Source organism: Vidua chalybeata, chromosome 29 (assembly GCF_026979565.1).
Source record: "Vidua chalybeata isolate OUT-0048 chromosome 29, bVidCha1 merged haplotype, whole genome shotgun sequence".
Classification (NCBI taxonomy): domain Eukaryota; kingdom Metazoa; phylum Chordata; class Aves; order Passeriformes; family Viduidae; genus Vidua; species Vidua chalybeata.
The window spans coordinates 215,878-239,880 of record NC_071558.1 but is presented as its reverse complement, the minus strand read 5'-3'; the positions used below and the strand labels follow the sequence as shown (position 1 = coordinate 239,880).

General features: G+C 56.1%; 2 protein-coding genes across 6 annotated transcripts; one reads left to right on the top strand and one right to left on the bottom strand.

The window, feature by feature from the left end:
- The first annotated feature begins 884 nt into the window (after positions 1 to 884).
- Positions 885 to 5,941, top strand: CERS2 (ceramide synthase 2). 3 transcript variants are annotated; one of them, XM_053967155.1, is made up of 11 exons: positions 885 to 1,031; positions 2,429 to 2,602; positions 3,055 to 3,172; positions 3,262 to 3,380; positions 3,561 to 3,618; positions 3,700 to 3,750; positions 3,954 to 4,046; positions 4,219 to 4,347; positions 4,431 to 4,537; positions 4,643 to 4,796; positions 4,991 to 5,941. In XM_053967155.1, exons 2-11 carry the CDS (start codon positions 2,430 to 2,432, stop codon positions 5,114 to 5,116), a joined length of 1,128 nt encoding a protein of 375 aa, XP_053823130.1. In that variant the 5' UTR covers positions 885 to 1,031; position 2,429; the 3' UTR covers positions 5,117 to 5,941. The 3 variants fall into 3 exon arrangements, with proteins under 3 accessions (XP_053823130.1, XP_053823132.1, XP_053823131.1); XM_053967157.1 differs by lacking the exon at positions 885 to 1,031 and adding an exon at positions 1,258 to 1,327; XM_053967156.1 differs by lacking the exon at positions 885 to 1,031 and adding an exon at positions 2,241 to 2,327.
- SETDB1 (SET domain bifurcated histone lysine methyltransferase 1) lies at positions 5,906 to 21,739 on the bottom strand. 3 transcript variants are annotated; one of them, XM_053967145.1, is made up of 23 exons: positions 21,610 to 21,733; positions 21,363 to 21,460; positions 20,873 to 21,095; positions 20,488 to 20,654; positions 20,143 to 20,180; positions 19,925 to 20,024; positions 19,437 to 19,607; positions 18,962 to 19,163; positions 17,986 to 18,059; positions 17,498 to 17,688; positions 16,955 to 17,132; positions 16,369 to 16,489; positions 14,069 to 14,227; positions 13,076 to 13,666; positions 12,565 to 12,681; positions 12,125 to 12,294; positions 10,588 to 11,201; positions 10,066 to 10,094; positions 9,820 to 9,952; positions 9,131 to 9,287; positions 8,570 to 8,784; positions 8,134 to 8,222; positions 5,906 to 7,670 (listed from the first exon to the last, which is right to left on the bottom strand). In XM_053967145.1, the coding sequence occupies exons 3-23, from the start codon at positions 21,082 to 21,084 to the stop codon at positions 7,553 to 7,555; spliced, it is 3,846 nt and encodes a 1,281-aa protein (XP_053823120.1). In that variant the 5' UTR covers positions 21,085 to 21,095; positions 21,363 to 21,460; positions 21,610 to 21,733; the 3' UTR covers positions 5,906 to 7,552. The 3 variants fall into 3 exon arrangements, with proteins under 3 accessions (XP_053823120.1, XP_053823121.1, XP_053823122.1); XM_053967146.1 differs by lacking the exon at positions 19,437 to 19,607 and having other exon boundaries at positions 21,363 to 21,732; XM_053967147.1 differs by lacking the exons at positions 5,906 to 7,670; positions 8,134 to 8,222; positions 8,570 to 8,784; ... (6 more) ...; positions 13,076 to 13,666; positions 14,069 to 14,227 and adding an exon at positions 15,032 to 16,056 and having other exon boundaries at positions 21,363 to 21,739.
- Positions 21,740 to 24,003: the final 2,264 nt, after the last annotated feature.

Below are 24,003 nucleotides of genomic sequence, written 5' to 3'. Positions count from 1 at the left end.
TGCAGTGGTGCGGCGCGGCCGCCAGGCGGCGACAGGCGCGGGTGGGGTCTGTGGGGGTCCATAGGGGCAGAAATGGGGCGCGGGTGAGGTTTGGGGGAGCCAGGGGCACACACGGGGCTGTACAGGGGTGTGTGTGGGGTTTGGGGGAGCCAGGGGCACATAGGGGGCTGTACAGGGGTGTGTGTGGGGTTTGGGGGAGCCAGGGACACACACGGGGCTGTACAGGGGTGTGTGTGGGGTTTGGGGGAGCCAGGGACACACACGGGGCTGTACAGGGGTGTGTGTGGGGTTTGGGGGAGCCAGGGGCACACAGGGGGCTGTACAGGGGTGTGTGTGGGGTTTGGGGGAGCCAGGGACACACACGGGGCTGTACAGGGGTGTGTGTGGGGTTTGGGGGAGCCAGGGACACACACGGGGCTGTACAGGGGTGTGTGTGGGGTTTGGGGGAGCCAGGGGCACACAGGGGGCTGTACAGGGGTGTGTGTGGGGTTTGGGGGAGCCAGGGGCACACATGGGGCTGTACAGGGGTGTGTGGGGGCGCAGGGCCTGCACAAGGGTGTGCAGAGGGACGTATAAGGGGGTACACATGGGGTGTGGATGAAGCACACATATTGGGGGGCATAGGGATGTGTATGTGGGGTGTACAGGGCACACAGGGGGCTGTGTGTAGGGTATATATGGGGCACATATAGGGGTGTCTATAGGGGGTGGATATGGAGCACCCCGGGGTCTATGGGGGGGGTATATGGGGCACATTTAGGGCTGTCTATAGGGGCTCCATATGGGGCACTCCGGGGTCTATAGGGGGTGCACGGATCCCGTCTCGGCGGTTGATTGCTCACGCCTGGGCCCCGCCCCGCCCCACGGCGGGCGCCGCTCCCCGCGGCGTTGCGGTGACGCCACTCCCGGGTTGCGGTGACGTCACTGCCGCCGCTGCCTGGCGCGGGGCGCGCGCGGGACGGAGGGGGCGAGCGGCGGCTCTGTGAGGGCTCCGAGCGGCGTCTCCGTGAGGGCTCCGGCGGCGCCTGCGGGTGAGTGCGGCCGGGGCCAGTGGGGCCTCCTCGCTGCGGGAGGGGCCGCCCAGAGGGGGCCGCGGGATGGTTCCCGCTCGCCCCCCCCGCCCGCGCGCCAGGGCCGCGGCCGGGCCTTTCTGCGGGCGTTGGGCGCGCACCGGAGCCATCCCGGGCCTCGATCCGCCCTCGGCCAGGGTCCGGCAGGGCCCCCCGGGGCTGCCCGGGCGGGGCCGGGCGGAGGCGGGCCCCCCTGGGGCCGCAGCGAGGGCCCACAGCGGCCTCGGGCCCCGCCGGGGTCGCCGCCCCCCGACCCGGTAGGGCGCGCAGCCCCCGGGCCCGGATCCCTCCCGGTCCCGTTTTTCTGTCCACGACTTGAAAACGTCAGGGCTTTGCCGGTTTCCAGCAGGATCAGTGCAAAAATCACCTCTGGGGAAGCGTCCGGCCTGGCGGTGCCCCCTCCTCCACCGGCTCGGTGTCCGCGGTGCCGGGACATCGCGCTGTGCTGCCCGTGCCCCGGGGGAGAAGGAGCTGCCGGCCCTGACCGGAGCCTCACCCCGTCCTCCCACGCTCCCCTCCCGTTACCTGCCCGCGGCACGGCCGCGGGAGTCGGGAATTGCGGCACCTCCCTCCCACCTGCCCTTGCGAAACCGGCCACGGTGGTTCCTCTTCCTCCCCCAGCGGAGCGAAGCCGCCCTGGCCCTCGCCGCAATCCCTGCGCCGTGTTGGGGATTCGCTTGCCCGGGGGTTGGGATCCCAACAGACCCCATCCCGACGCCGCGGAGCTCCCCAAAAGCGGCCGGTGGAAAGGGACGGGGAGTCGGGATGCGCTGACCCTGCGGCGAGGGGCGCCTCTCCCGCTTCCCCTGCCGGGGCCCGTCCGGGGCCTTTTTAAGGCACAAAGGTGCTCATTGTGTCGCCAGCAAATCCCTAATCCCGCACGGCTGGTGCTGTGCCTGGCCTCGCAAGGCTGGCGGTGGGCTGCGTGCCTCCGTTTCCCACCGGGAATCGGGTTTGGATCAGCCGTGGGATGCGCACACGGCTCTCGGGAAGGAAACCGAAGTCGGGGGTTTCTCCCTGCTCCTGGTCCCGCTGCAGTGCCGGGGTTGCGATCCCGGTGTGGCTGGGGAGGCGGGAGCCCAGCTCTTCCCTCGGGCTGGTTCCAGGGATCCGGGCTGCCGGTTGGAAGCGGGACTGGGGCCCCTGTTAATGATCACCCTCTGACCTCCGGGCTGCAGGGAGCAAAGTCCCTCGGTGCCTGAGCCGAGCACCGGCCGCTACGACGGGGATTTCACCGGGGCCTCCCTGGGAGCCGAGGTGGAAATTGGGGTGCCTGGGGTGTGGGAGACAGGCCAGGGTGGGATCAGCCGTCTCCTCGGAGATGCCCCCCTCACCTCTCCCCCTTTCCCTCCCCTCAGCATGTTTCAGACCTTGTACAGCTATTTCTGGTGGGAACGGCTCTGGCTCCCGGCAAACCTCACCTGGGCTGACCTGGAGGACCGGGATGGGCGAGTCTATGCCAAAGCCTCTGACCTGTACATCACCCTCCCCTTGGCCTTCCTCTTCCTCATTGTCCGGCACCTCTTTGAGACGTGAGTCCCTTCCCTGGGGGTGGGGACGGATCCTGAGCCCCTGACCTGGCTCTCCCTGTGCCCTGGGGGCTGTGGCTGATCACTGGGATGTGGCACCTTGTGCTCAGCCGAGCTGGGGGTCCTGATTCCCCCCCCCCCCCCACAAACCCACGTGCTCCCCGTTCCTGCACAAACACGGCCTTTAGGGAGCAATTTGTTGGGCAAACAATGGGAACAGACGCGGCTTTGTTGGGATGGCAAGAGAAGGGGGGGCCACTTTTCAACAGAGTGGGGACAGCCCGTGACAGAGGGACCCAGGGGGCTCCCCTGTGGCAAAACCCACCCTGGAGGAGGCGCAGCAGGATGGGGAGACCAAGGCACTGAGTGGTTGTGGGTCGCTGTGTGGCTTTGATGGGACCAAATAATCCAGGTGACAGGAATGGGGACGTGTATGTCCCCAACTCCTTCCCCAGGTATGTGGCCACCCCCCTGGCTGGGCTCCTGAATGTCAAGGAGAAGGTCCGGTTAAAAGCCACCCCCAATGCAGTGCTGGAGAAGTTTTATGCTGCCACCACCAAGCACCCCAAGCAGGTGAGGGTCTCCAGAGGTGCCTGGGGTGGGGGGTGAGGGTGGCAGAGCCAGGGCTGTGTGACACAGCGGGGCTGCCCTGGTGTCCCCAGGCCGACGTGGAGATGCTCTCCAAGAAGAGCGGCTGCACCGTGCGCCAGGTCGAGCGCTGGTTCCGCCGCCGCCGCAACCAGGACCGGCCCAGCCTGCTCAAGAAATTCCGGGAGGCCAGGTGAGACCCCCCTTCCTGCCTGGTGTCACTGTCCGTCCACCCGGGGGCGCTCTGGACGTCTCAGCTTGGACGGGAGCTGCCTGGAAGGGTGGGAGATGCGGGATCCGGGGCCAGTGGGTCCGTCCTCCTCCCTCCTGCTCCCCGATGCCCGTCTGAGGACCATCTGCTTCCTTTTTCCAGTTGGAGATTCACCTTTTACCTTATTGCTTTCATTGCTGGCATGGCTGTCATAGTTGATGTGAGTATTGCCCCCCCTCCCGTGCTCCCCCAACTCCCCTGGCCCCTCTGACTCCTGTGTCTCCCCCTTCCGATCCTGCAGAAACCCTGGTTCTATGACCTCCGGGAGGTGTGGAAGGGATATCCCATCCAGGTGAGCACGGACCCCATCCCAGCTGCCAGCCCATGGCTTTTCCTGAGCACCAGGATCAGCAGTGGGAACTGGGCGTGCAGGAGGGTCTCTTGGCACCCCTGAGGGTTTGGGGGTCCTCAGGGCACCCAGATGGTCCCCACAGAGGGGGACCAAACCCTTTTGGGGGACACAGAGGACCCCTCCAACCTGTACCTTGCTCCCAGAGCATGCTGCCCTCGCAGTACTGGTACTACATGATCGAGCTCTCCTTCTACTGGTCCCTGCTCTTCAGCATCGCCTCCGATGTCAAGCGCAAGGTGGGGGCTCTGGGAGGGGGTGGGAGACACTGGGACATCTTGGCAGGGTTTTCTTCACCCTCGTGGTGGGCAGGAGGGAGCAGCTGGGAGGATGTGGGGGGACACAGGGGCTGCGGGATGGGAGCTGCTGTAACCCCCCCATTGCTGAGCTCCCCTTTGCTTTTGGGCACAGGACTTCAAAGAGCAAATCATCCACCATGTGGCCACCATCATCCTCATCAGCTTCTCCTGGTTTGCCAACTACACCCGTGCTGGGACACTCATCATGGCCCTACACGACTCCTCGGATTATCTGCTGGAGGTTGGTGTGTCCCCCCCTCCCCTTTTGTCACCAGGTCCCCCATCCTGTGCCCCCTCCCCAGCTCACCCCCTCTGCCCCCTCAGTCTGCCAAGATGTTCAACTACGCCGGATGGAGGAACACCTGCAACAATATCTTCATCGTCTTTGCCGCTGTCTTCATCATCACCCGCCTGGTCATCCTGCCCTTCTGGTGAGCTCCGCTGGGGAATGGGGGAAACTGAGGCAGAGGCTGGGTGAGTCTCACGGGGGGTGGGATGCTGGTTCTGCCGGTGACAGGAGTGGCTTTTCCTGGCAGGATCATGCACTGCACGGTGTTTTATCCGCTGGATCTCTACCCCGCCTTCTTTGGCTACTACTTCTTCAACTTCATGATGGTGGTGCTGCAGTTGCTGCACATCTTCTGGGCCTACCTCATCATCCGCATGGCCCAGAAGTTCATAACTGGAAAGGTGAGAGGGGGCCGTGGAGACATCAAGGGGGAAGGACCCACTCAGGGTGGATGGAGGATGGGGCTTTGCAGGGGAGACCCCCAGATCCCAGAGAGCCCTCGGGGAGAAACCACTGTGGTTGCAATAGGGAAACTGAGGCACCACAGGAAAATGTGGGGTCTTCTGCCTGAACCCCCTTTTCCTTCTGCCCACAGGTGGTGGAGGATGAGCGGAGTGACCGTGAGGAGACGGACAACTCAGAGGAGGAGGAGGTGGCCAAGAACGGGCCCCTCTCCAATGGCCACCCTGTCCTCAACAACAACCACCGCAAAACCGACTGAGTGCCCCGGACCCGAGAGCTGCCACCTCCTGCCACCGGCCCGGCCCCTCTGGCCGCTCCACACCGGGACCCCGGAGCGCCTGCCAGGCCCAGCCCCTACGGAGCGGGGCCGCAGCTCTGCCTCACACTCACTGCTGGTGCCCTTCCACCTCTCACCTGCTGCCTTAATCCACTGCGGTTCCCCGGGACAGGCGGGGACCCCACCGGGGTGGCTCCCATCCCTCCGGGGCGGCTCCTTCCCGCCCCGCAGCCCCTCGGATTGGCTCTGGCCAAAGAGCTCGGCCCCAGCCCCTTGCCGGGATCTGTGTTATTCCTACTTTCCCAACCATTCCTTCACCGGAGGGAGGGGAAAAACCCCTTTCCCTGACCTGTGTCCGGCTGGAAAAGCCGGCTCAGCCCCTGCTCCACCGAACTGGGAGGGAGGAGCAGGGAATTCCTGGGTGTTTCAGTGCCGAAATGATGGGATGACACTATGGAAGTACTTGGGGGAAGGAAGCTGCGGGGCTGAGTCACTCCTTGTGTCTCAGAGAGTTTAATCCTCTCTCATTTCTCTTCGGTAAATGGATTTTGAGTCTCTCCCTCTCCATGGCCTCTCCCAGCTGTAACAGGACAAATTTCCAACTGATATTTCCTTTTTTTTTTTTTTTCCTTTCTATTTATTTGGAAGACAGAAGGAGCCGGGCTTGGCTCAGTCTCCTGCATCCCCCAGGATGCTGTGAGACCTCCCAGCATGGAGGGTGGGGGGGGAAAAGGACCATTAACCAATGTCAGACCAAAACGTGTTTTGTTGTTCTTGTTTTTTTTTGGTTTTTTTTTTTCCTTTTTTTTTTTTTTTAAATTAAAAGGTTAAATATATTAAAAGTTAAAAAACTAATAAACTTGGGTAAAAAAAAAATTACAGGATTTGAGCATATTCTGTGAGTGGCACAACAGCCCTTGGGTGGGCAGTTATTTTGACATAGTTCCCTTAGGCAGTGCTAAAAATGGTCAGAGTTGAGGATTTTGATGGTTTTTACATCTTTTTTTTCTCCTAAAAGTTCTCCAAGTCTTCAAGGCCAGGCTGGAGCGTGGGTTTGGGTTCCCTGAGGAGTTGCAGCCCCGCTGGGATGACAAAGCCTCCATTCAGGTGGACGCTCAGGATGCAACTGGAGCTCCAGGAGGCCCCAGAAAGGTTTTATTTTACAAAGAAAAAAAAAAAAAAAGGTTATTTAGCAGGAAAAAACCCAACAAGCCTCTCTTGTGCAGGGCTGCCTTGAGTGGGCTGGTGTTGGTTGTGGGGGGCTGGGATGGTTGGAATCAACTCCACCACGCCCCAGATTGGGCTTTTCCCCATCAACAATGTGAGACTTGATCCCAGTTTGTCAAACCTCACCTCTTTCCTAGTTCTCAAGAGTGGTTCTTTTGAACCCTTTGGATCTGCCCTGGTGCCTTCCCTCCTTCCTGCCCCCAAACAAAAAAGAAACCCAAGCCCCACACCTGTGGCTGCCAGAGCCCGGTGATTTTCCATGTGAATTCGTGTCCAGCAGCCGGACGGGGCTGGCGCCACTTCCTCCGTCCCCTGCCCAGGTACCCAAAGCCAGTTTGGGGCTGTCCCAGCTGCCACTTCCCTGCAGGAGTTTGAGCCAAGCTTAGGGCTCTCCGTGACATTCTGGGAGGGTTGGAAATGGGGGAAGAGGCACCAGATCTGCTCCCTCAAAAAAATCCCAACCCATTCCTCCATAATTTTCCCAAGTGGAAGCTTTAAGGAGTGTTTGTTTTGAGGAAAGGTGAAAATGTGGGAGCTCCTTATCCCTTTGCCTGGGCCCATCCTCGTCTGGCATTTTTCCTGCAAGCCACACAGAAACAAGGAGGACGGCAGCAATTCAACCCTGCTTTTTCAGGGCTCTTTGCTGTGTCTCAAGATCAGGGTAGGTTGTTTTTAATAGAAAAATGCACATTTATTGCTTTTTAGCAACTAAAACATTCTTTACAGCTCACAGGTGAAGACAGATACTTTTTGTCTTTTGTTGCTTGAGTTCTATAAATCCCGATTGGTCCAGTCTTCCAGGGATTCTTTCCACCATCCTCCCTCTCACTTTCAAGGCCTCAAGTCCCAACTGGGAAGCACTTCCCGGGAATACTGGGGAAGTGCTTGCTGCTGGAAAAAGGAGGTTTGTGCCTTACATTTGGTGGAAAGATGGAAGAGAGCAGGAAAAGCTCATTCCTTGAGAGAGCCTGTTGTCTTGTGGGATAACTGGAGCCTCTGGAAGGTGGGAGAAGCCCAGGGGCTGGGAATCACCCCCCAGCACAGCCAGAGTCCGCTCCTGCTCCGTGTCCATCTGATTTTCCAGGTGAACGGGAGAACTAAGAACCTCTTGGAGAAGAAACTTTACCCTCACTGAGGGAAAGTGAGCACCAGGCCTCTGGAGGAGTGGGAGCTGCTGGGAGCAGGGGTGGCTCAGAGCAGCCGGCCGCGGCAGTCGATGGCCCCGCAGCAGCACAGCAGCTCCTTTCCCTCCACGCTGCCGACCTCGTAGTTGTAATCCCAGGTCAGCTCCGTGCCGGCTCGGATCCGCCTGGGAAGGAAAAAAAACCACACGGGATGGGTGAGGAGACTATTCCAGAAAAGAGGAGAAATTGGATTGCTGTAGTGTTGAGCGCTCCAGGACGAGGCTGAGGCAGCCAGGGAGAAAGGGATAAAGTTCCCTAATGCATCAATCCCGTGAGGATTCACTGGAGGAGCAGGGAGGCACACGGCAGGGATTCACCACGACTCAAAGATTTGGGAGTAAAACAAGAAGGGAAATTGGCTGCTCCATGCCTCACTCTGCACTTTGGGAAGGTCTAAAACTGGTAGAAATCACACCAAGATTTCCAGCACAAGAGAGGATTTCACCTGCCACCAAGATTTTCTCTGCACAGGAATGATGGGAAACTGGGAACAGAGTTTCCAGGAGCAGAACACCCGGCCCTGGCCATGGAGCCAGGTCCCACCAAAGCCCAGGAATCCTCAGCCCCTCCCAGCACTCCAGGACTCACTTGCTGGCGAAGAAGGCGACCCAAGGGAAGCGAAGGTCATGGGTGTCCACGAAGACGTTCTGCACGAAGAGGTTTGGGGTGCAGCTGTGCTGTAATGGCAACACAGGGAAGAGCCTGAGCTGCTGCCTGGGCAGGGAGGCCGAGCTGCCAGCACTCAACACAGCCTTTATAAACAAGCAGCATTCCTGGTTTGCCCGCTGCATCCAGCGGAATCCTGCTGGAACAGGCTGCACGCCCAGGGTGAGTCATAAGATCCACACTCAAAGGTAACAGGCTCTGGAAGGACTGATGGGGCCATTCCTGCTCCCACCAGGCCAGAGCAGCTGCTCTTTCACTCAGGAAGGTGCATCATCCTCCCAAACCTCCTTTTTTCCCGCTTCTCCCTAGTCTTGGGGAGGAACAGCCCCACTCAGCAGACAGCCTGTGGCCCACTCACGTTGAGGTAGCGGCCCAGGTTGCCCTCGAGCTTGGCGTCGATGATGTAGCAGTTCTCCTCCCCGTCATAGAACTGCCGCGTGCTGCGGCGAACGGGCCCCGCGCTCTCGCCCTTGTCGGCCGCCGCCAGCGGTGTGGATTTGATGGCGATGCCGTGGGTAGACTTCAGGGCGAAGCCTCGGGTGGATTTCACAGCCACCTGTCTCTTCACGGGACCTGCCATGAGATGGGACCTTCCAGCAGAGGAATGTGGGGCAGTGCTGTCCTCGACCCTGCTGCTCCACTCAAGAGGTGGCAAACCCCTCAGAGCCAAAACACCACTCTAGGATGGCTTCTGGAATCAACCCAGCCCAGCCTGCGGACCCACTGTAAGCCTCACTGTTGTTTTTTCTTACAATACCCAAAAATAGCTGGCTTTGAAGAGCAGATTTTGCAGTTTTGTCTTGCCAAACACATGGGGAAGGTTCCAACCTCAGCTGTGGGACACAGCAGGAGCAGCTGCTACAGCCTCACGAGCCCTTCCAACCAAAACTTCTCACCCTCAGCCCTCATCTCCTCTCACCTGACCCAGATGATGGATTTTTCTTGTCCTCCCCTTCCTCCTCCTCAGATCCTGAGGAAATGGTCTGGATGTCGTCGCTGTCGTTGGCGGTGCCCGGGGCCTGCCCTGCCCTGTGCTCCTCGTCACTGTCGGTGCTGCTTGACACCATCAGCACATTCTGGGGACAGGAACAGCTCCTGGAGTGCATCCCAGCCTCCCTTTTCCCCAGGAATATGGTGCTCTCCTCCAGCTCACCCCCTCTGTTCCTACCCTTTGGAAGAGGATCCCCCCTCTGGGCACCAAATCCCACAGGTCAGTGTTTGGAACACCTGTGGGATTTTGGGGGGCTGCTGAGTTCTGCTTGAGCAGAACTGGAGCACTAGGTGCTCAAAAGGGAGAAGTCCCCAGAAAACAAGGATAGTTCACCAGGATGGCTTCCTGCAGATGGCTCTACCAAACAATGGGTCCCAGGTGTGCAAACCAAGGTGCCAAATTCTGACCCAAATCCCACACTCTCCTCTTTTTTTTGATTGTTCAGATCCACAAAAGACTCCAAAAATCCAAAGGAAATTGACTGCCCTCCAAGAAATCACAACTACAACCACAACCCCCTGTGCTCAACTGGGAACCAAAGGCAGAAAATAACCCAAAATAAGGTTGCTATGGAAGGGGTTTGGGGGAGGCTCCTCCAGCCTGGGGGTCCTGCTCACCTCTGAGGAGGATGGCGGGGCCAGGGACTGCCGGCGGCTCTGCAGCAGCACCGTCCCACTCACCGGCCTGCGGATCCCCTCCAGCCTGGGTGGGCAGGGGTTGTAGCCATACCTCCTTCCCAAGCTGCTCAGCCTGCAGGGTTGGGACAACAAGAGCAGGTCACACATGGATCTCCAGGGAAACTGCCCACAGGCCAGGTGGAAATTGTGCCACAGGACAAGAAAGAATGATTTAAGGAATCTTACCCAGGAGTTTTGGTTGATTCTTCAGGTTCCTGCAGAGGGGAGAAGCACAGATGATTGGAATCTCTCCCTTCTCGAGCACTCCAACCTTTCTATGGAATTGTTCCCCAAAATGCCAGCTCAGGAGAGAGAGGCTGCCTGTCCCCACACTCAGTGTGACATCCAGTGACACCCAGCATGGAGATGCCCCTCCCTGGCAGACTCCAAGTGCCCCCCTTGGAGCAGGGGGTGGACAGGGACCACCTCCATGTCCCTGCTCTCCCCAGCCATGTCCCTCAGGTCCCCAGGCAGGAGGATGTTCAGCTCTGCTCGCATCAAGTGACTTCTGCAGCCTCTTGTGCCACAAACTCCCTCCCTGGGAGAGGAAAAGCACCTCCCTGACCCACCAGAGAAGCCAGGGGAGCTGAGCACAAGGACATCCAACAGCCCCACAGTCCCCCTGGATGTGCTGTATAGGGAGAAAAGCCACTGGAGCAGGAGCACCTCCCTGCTTTTAACTCTCCTGTTCTGTCATCTCTCCCTCACCTCCTTCTTGGCTGCCTTTGCCTCTCCGTTCAGATCTCCCGGTGTGGAAGCACAGCCCTTCTCCCTCTCTGCAGGGATCTCCATCTTCACAGCCTTGGCTTCTCCCCCTTCGCCCATCCTGAACGATGAGGATTCACTGTCCTGGAAGCCCTCGCTGTTGGAGCTCAGCCATGAGGCCACTTTGTTCTTGGAGATCTCCTCGGACACAGGCAGCTTGCAGGGGGGGACCGTGGCGGGCTCGTCGTGGCCCAGGGGCCGCATGAGCCCCGAGTCCTTGGAGGCCGTCTCCGAGAGGCCGTGGTCGCGCTGGCCACGCGTCTGCCGGCGCGTGGCGTAACTGCGCAGCACCGAGCTCGTGCTGAAGTTCTCGTCCTTGCAGAAGTTGTCGTCGGAGCTGTCCTCATTGGATTCCTCCAGTTCCTCCGTGCCCGTGTTCTCGTCGTCGTCATCGTCATCCTTGAGGTCCACGCCGCTGTTGTCCGAGGAGCACTTGGCATCGCTCTCATAGCCCTCCTTGAAGTTCTCCACGCTCTCGATGTGGTCCAAGTTGGCAAAGTACTCGTCACCCATCTCGAGCCCCTCTTTGTCAGCAAAGTCATCCGTGAGGATTTTTCCTGGGGGGGGGGGCAGAAAACAAAGGGTGAGTTTTCTCTTTTATCCTCTCCAAAGCTCACTTTGGAGGAGAAAACAGGGATGACAACACTTTATTCCAAAGTTGGGCTGGGAAAAGACAACATAACCCTGTTTCTTGATGCAGCAAAACCCTGAAGCTTGTGGTTGAGCTAAAATCAAGATTTTCAGCCCAGAAATCTCTACAGAGCAGCTCAAGCAGAGCCTTGGAAGGGCTGGAAGAGCACAGAGGCTCTGGCTGTGCCTGTGGGTGGCTCCGTTCCAGAGCCAACGCAACCCCAGTGCAACTTCTACATCTCGTGGGCTGCGCCGGGCCCAGCCGGTTTGCTGAGCACAGGAAGCAGGGCTGGGGTTGGGTCACCTCAAGGACAGCCCGGGGGATGTCTTGTGACACTGGCACTGCCACCACAAGGGTTCTTGCAGCATTGGGCAAGTTCAGCTTTCACCCTCCAGTCCCCAAAATGGGCATGGCAGGAGCTTTACACCCCTTCTGCTGCACGTTGGAATCATGGAATCATTGAGGTTGGAAGAGCTTCTGAGTCCCACTGTTCCCTCCAGGACTGCCAAGGCCACCACTGAGCCATGTCCCCAAGTGCCACATCCACATGCTTTTGAGCAGTTTCAGGGATAGTGACTCTACCACCTCCTTGGACAGCCTTGCCAGTGCCTGACTGCCCTTCCCAGGATGAAATTTTCCTGAATGTCCAACTTAAACCTTCGCAGGGTGTTGGAGAGTGCCAAAAGGTCCTGCCTGAGCCTTCTTTTCTCCAGGATAAGTCCCCCCAGCTTCCTCAGGAGTTCTCCAGACCCTTCTCCCTGTGCTCCAACCCCTTCCCCAGATCCATTCCCATCTCTGGCTACCCCTCTTTCCACAGAAGAGGTTTCCACGTGCCAGGTGAGCTCCCACCTGCGTAGATGCAGACAAAGGAGCCCTTGGCGATGTCGTCGAGGCAGCGAATGCCCCAACCTTTGTTCTGAGTCTTGAAGAGCTGCAGCCGCACCTGGAGGCCGTGCTGGACCAGGCGGTTGGTGCACATGTTCACGTTGCACTTGCACCTCTTGTTGCACTCGTAAACACTGGAAGAAAGGAGAAGGGTGACAACTTCCAGGATAAAGAAACATCCCAAAGTCTGCGGCTGTTGGCAGTGCTGGGGTTATGCACAGAGATTGCAGAGGACCAGGCTTGGAGCAACCCATGTTCTGGATGATCCTCAAGGCCCTTCCAACCCAAACCATTCCACAATTGGCAGAAGAACCAAGACCAGAGGCAGGTGGTCACACTGGGATACCCAGAATCAATTCCCTCTCAATGGATCTGGGGCTGGTGCTTGTGAGGGCTCTGCTCACCCTGTTGGGAGACATTCCTCCAGCCGCTTGTGCTGGTAGCCTGAGTTGGGGTTGATTTGCCCTCCAGGGGTGCAGCCGCTCGCCTGGATGGTCAGCTGGTGACAGGCACACCTGGATCTGCAGAGAGACACAGAAAAACCCACGAGATCAGTCTGGAGACAGGAAAATAAATCACATCTTTAGGCAGAGATGGGCACAAAGGGTTTGACTTGGAGTTGAACCAAGAGAAGTGGTTTGATTCCACTCCATTCCAAGAGAAGCTGTGGATTTCTCATCCCTGGAAGTATCCAAGGCCAGGTTGGAGCAACCTGGAATAGCAGAAGGTGTCCCTGCCCATGTCAGCAGTTGGAACTGGGTGATTTTTAATGTCCCTCCCAACCCAAACCACGAAACCCTCAATGGACTGACCTGCATGGATTTAAATCCCAGAGCAGATCCACCTTGGGGTGTTCCCTGGGCACCGCACACAGCCCCACAGTGCTGTCCCCCTCACCCAGGAGCAGTCACCTACTTGTCCCTGCAGCCGTCCTTGCAGTCACAGCCCACGAGGAATTCCCAGCTCGTGTTGATGTACACCCCTTTCCCGGGGATCCTCTCCTTGCTGTAGGCCACCTGTGGGGGCGGCGTGTTGTCGATCTCGTTGACACAGGACAGGGGCACATCCTCCTTGCCCTTGGTGATGTCAGCGATGTAGTAGTAGGGCTTGTAGGGCTGGAACTTGCGATCCACCAGCACGTAGGGATCCAGGCAGAACATCTCCAGGAACAGGAAGTCGCAGTCCGTCTCGAAGAGGTAGCGCTCGATCTCGTGCATGGAGCGCAGGCAGAGCCCGCAGGGCGTTTTGTAGAGCACGTGGAAGCCCATCTTGCGGTTGACGCGGCGCCGCGCCGTCATGCGGCGGAAGTCGTAGAGCAGCGGGATGAGCAGCGGGTTCCGGCTGCGGTACTGGTCGCTGCGCATGGGCCGCACCCGCGACAGGCAGGCGTAGCTGCACACGTGGGGCAGGTAGAAGAGCTTCTCCAGCGGGGCGCGGTAGGATGGCTCGTTGGGAACGCGGTCCATCATCCCGTGGAAGGGCTGAGAGGGGCCGCTGCTGGGGGCGCTGTGGGGAGAGAGGAGAGACGGGGTTAAGGAAGGGCTGTGCGGGTGGACAGAGGTTGGACACGAGGCCAGGTGGGCAACAGCACCTGGCTTAGACCGGACACAGTGTGACCAGCAGGACCTGGGTGGTCAGGCTTTAGAAGGTGGTGAAGTCACAATCCCTCTAAGTGCTCAGAACACAAGTGGATGTGGCACTTGGGGACATGGCTCTGTGGTGGCTTTGGCAGTGCTGAGGGAGACTCCATGAACTCAGAGGCTTTTCCAGCCTCAGTGATTCCACCACTCCACGATGTGAGCTGCTGAATCCCCACCAGAAACCCACCAGCACACACAGGCCCCACATGTGTCCCAACATCCCAGATGGGAGGACTCACAGATGTGTCCCAGCCAGAGCTCTGCTCACCGGTGCTGCGGGGCTGGGAGGGTCCTCCCGGCCAACGGGGTGTCCCCGAGGACAGGGGAAGATGGGGACGAATGCCCGGAGCCCACGGAGCCAGGACGGAAGGAAGTGCTTTTCTTGGCCACCTGCTTTCTGCCCTGGGCCAGCTGGGTGTCGGAGCATCTGCAGGAGGGAAGAAGAAGCTGATTTGGAATATGGAAAAGCAACATGGAATCAAAATAACACTACCCCACGGAATTCAGAAACACAGAAGAATCCTAGCAGTGTTTTTTTTTCCTAGTAAGTGTGAAAATCAGCCCATTTCTGGCTATTTCTGCTACAGCAATCCCACAACCACTCTGAATTTCAGAACTCAGCTACAGCTCCAAGTGACTTCTGATTTTGAAATGAGGCAAGGGTAACAAGGATGCCCAAGGCCTTAATCCCAGGAAGCTGGACAAACCAGGCCATGAAGAAACCCCTGGATTAGCAGAAACTAGAGTTTCCATAAACTCAACCAGGCCTGAGTGGGAGGAACAAACCCAGAGGATTCTCTTGCAAGGACTAAGGAACAAGATAAGATTGTGCAAGTGAATGTAATAACATCCCTGATGAAAGAGCTAGTAGGGGCTCTTAAAAAAACAGGTTCTCAACCCATTTCAGGGGTTTTCAATCAACTGCAGGTTTCCAAACCATTCCAGGAGGTTTTCAACCGATTTACATCAATAAAACAGAAAACTACACCAAACCAGCTGCTGAAGAGGAAAAACAGTGAAGTTATTGGGGACAAAGGGAGGAGACAAAGAGAGGAGGAAGGGGTGAGGGTTTCTGCCAACAGCTGCCTGAAAGCAAAGTGTTCAAACACACCTCAAAAAGAGCAAGAGGAAAAATGGGCTTAAAGCAGTCAGAAGTGGTGACAACACCGAGAAGAACTTGAAAGAGAGGGGAGAAACCCAGGCTTTCCTCAGAGGAAACAAGACACCAGAGTGAGGAGATTGTTCTTAGTTTTAATAATCTGAAATCCAAGTGTTTGAACCCCGCAGAATCCCTGGGATCAGCATGGACACGGCCAGGCCTGGCTGCCTCCTGCCTCTGTTCAGGGGCAGTTGGGATTTAAGGGCAGGAAAGCAGCTGCACAAAAACCATGTCCTAAAGCCAAGCCCAAGAGGGAAAAAATTCCTTGTAAAGCACTGCAAGGCCTGAATGGGAAAGGACTGGGTGATGACACGTGGGGCTGCAGGTCCAGCTTGGTTGTCTTCGTGTTGTGACACTGCCCATGGTCCTGGCGTGTCCCAGTCCCAGCCCAGCTCTTCCCTGCACATGGGGGACCTGCAGGGCTGGGGGCCCAGCTGTGCATTCCAGGACCTCCTTCAGCATCCACGATCTCTCTGGCATTACGGAAAACGTGATGTTCTTGTGGCTTCCCCTCCCAAATCCTGGTCAGACCAGCACAGAGGGAGCATTTCCAGGAGTAAATTGAGTGATATTGCACTGCTGCTTGGAGAGGAGCCACCAAGACCCCCAGCTGGGGCAGGTGGGGTTTGAGCTGCTGCTACACCTGGAGAGCCTGTGGGGAGTAAAGATTGACCTCCTGCACAGGTTGCTCACACCTGGGACATGTCCTGCCTCCCTCGTACCCCACTAGCAGGGCGCAGTCAGAGCAGAAGATGTGCTGGCATGGGGCCAGGCGGCCGTAAATCCGGATGGGAAATCCACAATGCTGGCAAAAATGAACTGGGAGAGCCTCTCCCTCCCCTAAAAAGTCCCCAAGCACATTCCCAGGTTCCCTGGTGTCCTCCAACACACTCCCTTCATCACCAAGCCGAGTTCCTCCTTCCTCCAGGCCTCCTTCAGCCTGCAGCTCCGGGAATGTCCCCCTTGGGCCCCTGGCAGCGGCTTGGCCGTGGATTGCTCCATGCCCACCGGGACCAACCACTGATCCCGAATTCCCAGCGAGGTCAGCGAGCAGGTCAGTCCAAGTGGAGGGACACAAGGCAGCCGGGGGCCAGCGCCTGGATCGTGACACGAGGGAGCAATTCAGATTTTAGGAAGAGAAAGAGCAAAGGTCTAATTTGGAAAGGCAAGTGCGAAGCTTTAGCCCTGAGGAGGAAGATTTGGCTCGGGGAGTGTTGGCTCTCAGCTCCCGCCCCCAGTTATTCATCCAGCAGCTTTAGGTAAAAGTTTTCCCCCAAAATCATGGCTAAAGCCATGGAGGACACCTGCACCTGAGGATTCCTCTGCACAGAAAAGGTGATGCCTGAGAGAGCTGAGTGCTGGAGATAAGCAAAGAGGTAGAAGGTGCTGGAGGTGGCTCTGGTACTTACTCCATCTCCGCAGGCTGAGGAGACGTGGGACGTGCAGCTGGCTCTGGAGCCTTGTACTGGGGACCAGTTCCTGCTAAATCCTGGGTGTACTGGACCACAGGGCCCTTGCTCCTCACAGCACCTGGTGGGGAAGGTGAAAAACCAGAGAGTCAACAGGAAAAATCTCTAATGTTATCCCAAGTTGGCTGTATGGGCCCCAAGACACTGACTTGTTCCTGGAAGGAACAAAAACAGAGGTATTTGGGATTAATGGTGGATCATCACCGAGCTCATAGCACAGCAACTCCCCCAAAAATTCTGGTCACTTCACCCAAGTGCAGTTTGGTTTTGTGGCATTATTCCTGGAAAAAAAATCCCACTGGAAATCTAAATCTCCTATGCCAAAGGACACAACCCCTGGAAATATAAATCTCCTGTGCCAGGGGAAAAGACTTGCTGGAAATATGATATCTCCTGTCAGAAAAAAGACAAAAACCAAAACCTAGAATCCTGAAATCTCCAGGAATTCTGCTAAAAAACCCATCAAACCCAAACCACCCTCTAGTTAAATCCCAGGATCTAAATTAAAATAAAAGATGCCACCAACCAACATTGGGACGAGTCCTGGTTTGCCCACTTTGCTTCTTTTCCTGGGTGGAAGCTGTGGAAGTTTTCATGCTGAACATGGGCTCGAGGCGTGTGGAACCTCGGTAAATCCACTCACAACGTTTGTCCTCTTGTGGGAACGAGAAGGAAACACTTGCACTTCCCATGGGGAGAGCTTCCTGGAGTGAGACACAGAGAGAGCACAAGGAGACAACAATGAGGATTGACAAACAGCAGTCAGAACAGACAATAAATTGTCAAATAGAATTATTTATGTTGAAATCTCTTATCAGGTATCAGGGAAAATTTCTTCCTGGAAAGGGTGTTCATGCCCTGGCAGGCTGACAAGGGCAGTGGTGGAGTCACTGTCCCTGGAATGTCCAAAACCCCTGTGGATGTGGCACTTGGGTACATGGTTCAGGGCCTCAGACTCCAAGATCTCAGAGGTTCTTCCAACCTCAATATTTCCATGATTAGCAAGGAAAACAGCTGATCAGATCCCCAGCCTCAAATTTAATCCTAATGGGAGAAGGGAAATTCCTACCAGGAAAAGGATTTTCACCAGACTTCCATCCACTTCTTCCACTCTGGATTTCCACCAGGTCCCTTCCCACTCAGTTTTGATCAGCTGCCCATTCTTCAGCAGTACCATGGGCCGGTTGGGATAGGCAGTGATGTATTCCTCAATGAAATCCCGACAGGAAACATCCTCAATGTCTTCCCAGGCCTTTTTCACTGTTTGGAAAGGGACACAAGGGAGAAAAGGAATAGGACAAAACAGAGAGAACATTTAGTTAGTTTTTTTTTTTTTTTTTTTAAGAATATCCCAGGTGCATTTTTACTAAGGTCAATCAAGGGGTGATTCCAAGGGCTGGAATGTTGGTGATGGGGCATCCTGAACGCACCCTGGCAATAAACCAAGATTTCAGATGTCTTCAGGCTCAGCACCACAAGGGACACGCCCTTTTTTGAACCCAGGCTCTACCAAAGACCCAAAAGCTCTGCAGGCCAGGAGGAACAGGGATCACTCACGTGGCCGGCAGACCGGGTACAGCTCCCACTCCTTCACGTACGACGCGTAGCCATCGTCAAAGAAGATCAGGAACCTGGAAAACAAATGGGAATTAGGAATGGGAGCTGAAGAGAACACTCCTCACACCATGGAATGGAAGTGGAGAACCTTTCCTGCTCCTCCTGGAGACAGCCCAGTCCTGGGTGAGGACAGAATGAAGAGCTCCAAGTGCTCCCTGTGCTCTCCATGGCTGCTCAAACAGCCAGGCCCTTTTCCTCTGCTCCAAATCCCCTCTGTGCCCCAGGAAAGGGAGACAAAGGAAGAGAAAATGTTTAATTGCTGCTGGTTTCTGCAGGGAAGATGGATAAGGCACCCACTTAGTGCCTCTGAGTAATGACTCCAAGTCCTGGAGCTGTACAAAAGCTGCAGGATGGGGGATCAGCATGACAACCAGGAGAAAAGTTGCAATTTGAGTATCAAATTCAGCTCATTTTCAGTTATTAAACGAATCAGATAAAATCCAACACAATTGACATCAGATCCAGGGGGATTAAATCCCTTATCAGTCACTTCAGGAAAACCACAAACCTTCATTTTAATAGATCAGAGCAGCCTTGCCCTTTTTTTATTCCCAAAAAAGCTGCTCCAAACCTGCTCTTTCTCCTCCTGAAGAGCTTTGGCATCACCGCTGCCACTCTACCCTCCCAGGGCTCCTATTTCCTTCCACTGTTTCATGCCTCAAGGAGCCCAGACTCAATATTTGGATGATAATTTGAATAAATTAGCAGATCTAATTCCTGACTCAGGGCCATGAGCAAGAGTGGAAGCTCCACCCTGAGTTTTCAGAGATAAGAGAGGTGAAGAAAGTCAGAATTGCATTCCTGGGGAGGGCTCAATTCAGCACCTGAAGGGTATTCAAATAAACCCTTTTATTTTTTTGGCCTAAAACAAAAAAAGCAGAGATGGGGGCGTGTGACCATGGGAAATAAGGAATACCTGTCTTTATTCTTCACGTTGGGGGTCTCAGCCACGATCCCAGCATAGAGCCACATCTGATTGCCATCCTTGTACCTGGCCACCACCCTCCTGCCCACGTGGTGCCTCTCGGCAGATGGGTGGTAATCGTAGGCAATGTGGTTGCCCGAGAGCAAACTCTTTCCTTTATTATCAAATTTCACTTTGTATTTCTTGCCAGCACCTGGAAAGACATTTTAAGGCAAGCAGGAGATAAATAAAGGGGAAAATAAACAAAAGCCACACGGTTTCACAGCAGAAGTCCAACGCTCTGGGTCGCTCTGAGATCCGTTTATTCAGAATTAACTCAGAATTCACTTCAAAGCCTTTCAGGATTTAATTTGGAGGGTGAAGCAGTGGAGGTGTGTTGCTCCCACAATTCCTTCCAGGTGCTCTGACACTTCTAATCCAGGTTTCCCACCGAAAATCCCAGGAAAGCCCCGTGCGCGGCACATACCGACCGTCTGGATGGCAATCAACGTCCCCTTGTGCCACGTCTTGGTTCTTTTTTTCCCCAAAATCCTCATGCCCACTTTGAGGTCCCCATCAGTGTTGAGATCATTGCTAGGGGCTGCAGGGACAGTGACGGGCTGGGCAGTGCCAGGAGATTCCTGAGGGGGTTGTGCATCTACCAAGGAACAACAGCAGAAAGTCAGTCCTAAATCACCCAAAGCTCCCTTCTTGGCACACAGCTGGAAGCTCAGTTCTGGAAGAAGAATTCCTGCTTTCCTTCCCCTCAGGCAGCCAAGTGCCTCCTTTTTACTAAATGGAAACAACTTGGAAAAAAAGCAGGCGTTCAGAACCAATATACCCTAAATTAAAATAGCAGCTTGGGATCAATAAATATGAATGGAGATTTCCAGCAGGGAAAGCAGATCTTTGTTTTCCCATTTTGGGAAGAAAAGGCTCAAGACCAGGGCACACAGCCCCTGGAAGCTCCCACACCTTTCTGTGCTTCCTGCAGGTTCGTTTTCTTGTTTACAGCATCCATGAATTTTGCAACATCACGGGCAGATTTCCTCATGGCAGCCATTGCTTCCCGCAGCTGGAGGAAAGAGAAGGCAAACACAGAAAAACTTTTGGTATTTTGCACCTAGCACAACGTTGTGTCTCAGGAAAACCCCACATGAGGAAACATCTCTAGCCAGGGCCTCCCCACTCACCAGACTCTGATCCCTGGAGATTCTGGGATTGCTGCTGCCTGTGAGTGAAGAGAAAACAGTAATTTAAAACCCTTTTTTGTGGGAAAAAATCCAGAAAGCAGAGGGAAAAAAGAAAAGTGCCTATCCCAAATCCCTGCCAGGAAATCCAGCCAGACAAGGCTTTTCCTCAGCCTCACGTGGGATTATTTGATGGGGACAACAGTGAGGCAGGTGGGAAAAGAGAGAAATCCCAGTCTGGGACTCCAGGGATTCTGGGACACCAACAGGATCTGGCAGATGCTCCCCATGAGCTAAGAGCATTCCCTTATCCCCAGCCCTCCCCTGGCCCTGCTGGGGACACTGAACTGCGCTTCCAGCCCGAGTCCACGCTCATGACGTCGTCGTCCTCCTCGTCCGGGATCTCGATCACTTCCGTGGCCACCGGCGCCTCGTCCTCGGAGCTGCTCTCCCGGTACGGCAGGCCCATCATGGAGTACAGCTCCTTGGCCAGCGTCTCGCACTTGTCCATGGCCCTGGGGGAGGGAAACCAGCTGTGCCTCCCAAATTCTGCAGCGATGAACTACCCCTGGCCACTGAGGGAAGCACCTACAGGAAGGGGCTAAAACCCTTGGGGGGAAAGTTGCCAGCGTGCCTCATTAACCACCCACACCATGCGTCTGCCCTGAAGGGAACGGGAACGGCCCCCCACATCCCCCACCTGGGAATCCCGCCTCACTCCAGGCCCACGCACCTCACGGCATCGTCAATGAGCTGGTCAACGTGGGCCACCTCCTCCTCCTTGTGCCTCATGCACTGCTCCAGCTCCTCCAGCTGCTGCTTCCGCTCCCTCACCCACTCCGAGTTCTCCACTTCTTTGTCGATAATTTCCTGGAGCTCCTCCATGGAGATTCCCAGCTCCTCCATCACCTCCTGCTGCAGCTCCTCGATGTCCTGGGAATCCATCTCTGCCGCACCTGAGGTTACACCAGGCCAGGGGAGAAAGGTGAGGTTGGAGAGGGAAGGGAGGGAGATCATGGCAGCTTCCCCACCCTCTCCCACCTTCCCCTGCCTCAATGTCCCCTCACAGCCCCCTCGGTTCCCTCAGAGCCCCGCCAGGTCCCCTCAGCACCCCACACCGCTTCCCCCTCATCCTCTGCCAGCCCGGTCCGTCCAGCCTACCCGCTCACAGATGCTCACAGGCCTCCCTTTCCCCTCAGCCCCGGCCGCCCCTCCTCACTCACCGCCCCCGGTCCCGGGGAACCGGAGCAGAGCCCGGCGCGCGCCGCCGCGTGACGTCACTTCCTGCGCGCGCCGCCCGCGCGGGCTCCCCCTGGCGGTCCTGGTGTGGGGGGGGGAGGGAATCCCCGAAATTTAGGAATAAATGAATTCCTCTGGAATCGGGGATAAATCCCTCGGGAATCGGCGATCGGGAGTTGACCGCTGCCCCCGGGAGCTGCCGTGCACGGCCGGCCCCGCTTAGTTACAAACCAGGGAGGCAAACACTCCGGGAAAGCCGCGGGGTCGTTCCTAAGGGCGGCCTCGGAGCCCCGGGGCTCGTTGGGGCCGTTACCGAACCCTCACGGCCCCGCCGAGAACGGTCCTTTAACCGCCACCTCGGAGGGGTTTGCAACACGGGGGGGGCGATGGGGGCCCTGGGGAGAAATGGGGAGCAATGGGGGAATGAGGAACTATGGGGAAATGAGGGAGCAGTGGGGGAAATGGGGAGCAATGGGGGAAATTGAGGAACAGTGGGGGAATGGGGAACTATGGAAAAATGAGGGAGCAATGAGGGAAATTGAGGAGCAATGGGGGAAATGGGGAACAATGGGGGAAATGAGGGAAATTGGGGAGCAATGGGGGAAATTGGGGAGCAATGGGGGAAATGGGGAACAATGGGGGAAATGGGGAACTATGGGGGAAATGGGGAACAATGGGGGAAACTGGGGAGTAGTGGGGGAAATGGGGAACAATGGGGGAAATTGGGGAGCAATGGGGGTCCTGGAGGAAGCGGGGAACCGTGGAAGATGGGGGGTGCTGGAGCTACCAGCAGCTCTCAGGAAATGGGTGCTGCTGGTGAGTCTGGGGCTCTTTGGAGCATCCTGTGGGGTGCTTTTCCCTGGGAAAGAAAAGTGGCCAGCCCAGGTTCCTGATGTCAGTTTGTAGGATTCCTTTGGGACTGTCAGGGCAGCACAGGTTTGAGGTGGGGGCAGCTTGGGTCTGGAACATATCCTTTGTTGTTTGGATTTTTTGGAGGTGTCCGGCCACTCAGGGCCACAGGCCCCTGGAGACAAAGATCGGCCCTTTTCCCTGGGAAAGAAAAATGGCCAGCCCAGGTTCCTGATGTCAGTTTGCAGGTGATGTTTGGCATTGCCCTGGTAACCAAAATTGTATTTTGCTGCAGCTTTGGTCTGGGATATGTGGAATGCCCCCTCCAAATGTCCCTCTTCCCCCCTGCCCTGTTCTGCTGTTTCTTGGTCTCCACCCCTCACCCCTACTTGTCCTTCCAGCCCACCCCTTCCCCAGTCTCTCTCCACCCTTCACCCCTCCCCATCCCGCCCCTGCCCCATCCCTCACTCCTCCCATCCCCCAGGTGTGACTCCCTGCAGCAGGACATGGGAGCCCGGACTCGTGGGGATAGTGCGGCCCTCGCAGCAGGACAACACCCAAAGAAAACAGGCAGGGACGGCGTCTGTGGGCTGCGCGGTGTCACAAAGGCACCTGGGGCTGAGGGGAGGGGGCTGGAGGGTGACACAGCACATGGGGGCAGCTGAGAGGCAGAAAGGGTCTTTAGGAGTAAAAAGGGGGGCTCCAGGGTGGCACAGAGACGCTGAGAGGCTGCAGTGGGAACCTGAGGGTGACACAAGGAGGCTGAGACGCAGGGGCTGTCCTGAGGGACAAAGTGGGGGGTGCCTGAGGGTGACAGGTGAACCAGCCCTCACAGCACCCTTAACCCCACCCTTAAACCCACCCCTACCCAGGTGGAGAGTGCACGGTGGAGGTTAGGGGGCCACAGGACAGTGTCGGGGGGCTTGGGGTGACACACAGACATTGCGGGCTGAGGGGCAGAAAGGGGGGGACTTGACAGGTGGAGAGCTGACCCTGAGGGTTAGGGGTACAAAGGACAGGGCACGGGGTACCAGGAAGGGTTAGGGTACAGCAGCAGCCCTCACCCCAACCCTAAGCTCACCCTAAACACACCCCTAGAACACCAGTGCTCCTCAACAGCAGCTGCAGGCAGTGACCCTAATGCTGGGACAGCCCCAGAACCCTCCCAGCAGCTGCAGGCAGTGACCCTAATGAAAAGGTAGGGATGATGTTTGCTGACTAGAGAGTGACTGGTAGAGGTTGGGTACTGAGCACTTTTTTAGGTTTTTTTTTTTTTTTAGAGCTTTTACAGGATATTTTAGTTTTTTTTTCACAGGAGCTTTTTAGGAATTTTCTGTGACTATTTAGGATACTTTTAGGGCTTTTTCAGGGCTTTTAAAAGATTTTTTTAGGGTATTTTAAGGGCTTTCTTACTACTAATTAGAATTTTAAGGGTTTTTTTGGGTGTTCTTGGGGCTTTTTTAGGACTACTAAAAAATTTTAGGGCTTTTTTAGGACTATTGAGGGTATGTGGAGGACTCTTAGGACTAGGGTTTTTTTAGGTCTTTTGAGGGAACTTTTAGGTTTTTTTAGGGTCTTATCAGGGCATTTTAAGGATTTTTGGGGTATTTTTAGAGCTCTTTTAGGAATATTTAGGGATTTGTTTAAAGGTTCTTTAAGGATATTTAGGTGTGTTTTAGGTTTTTTTTAAAAGTAGGGTATTTTTAATTGTATTTTAAGGGTATTCTGAGGTATTTTTATGTTTTTGTGGGGCTTTTAGGTCATTTTGAAGATGAA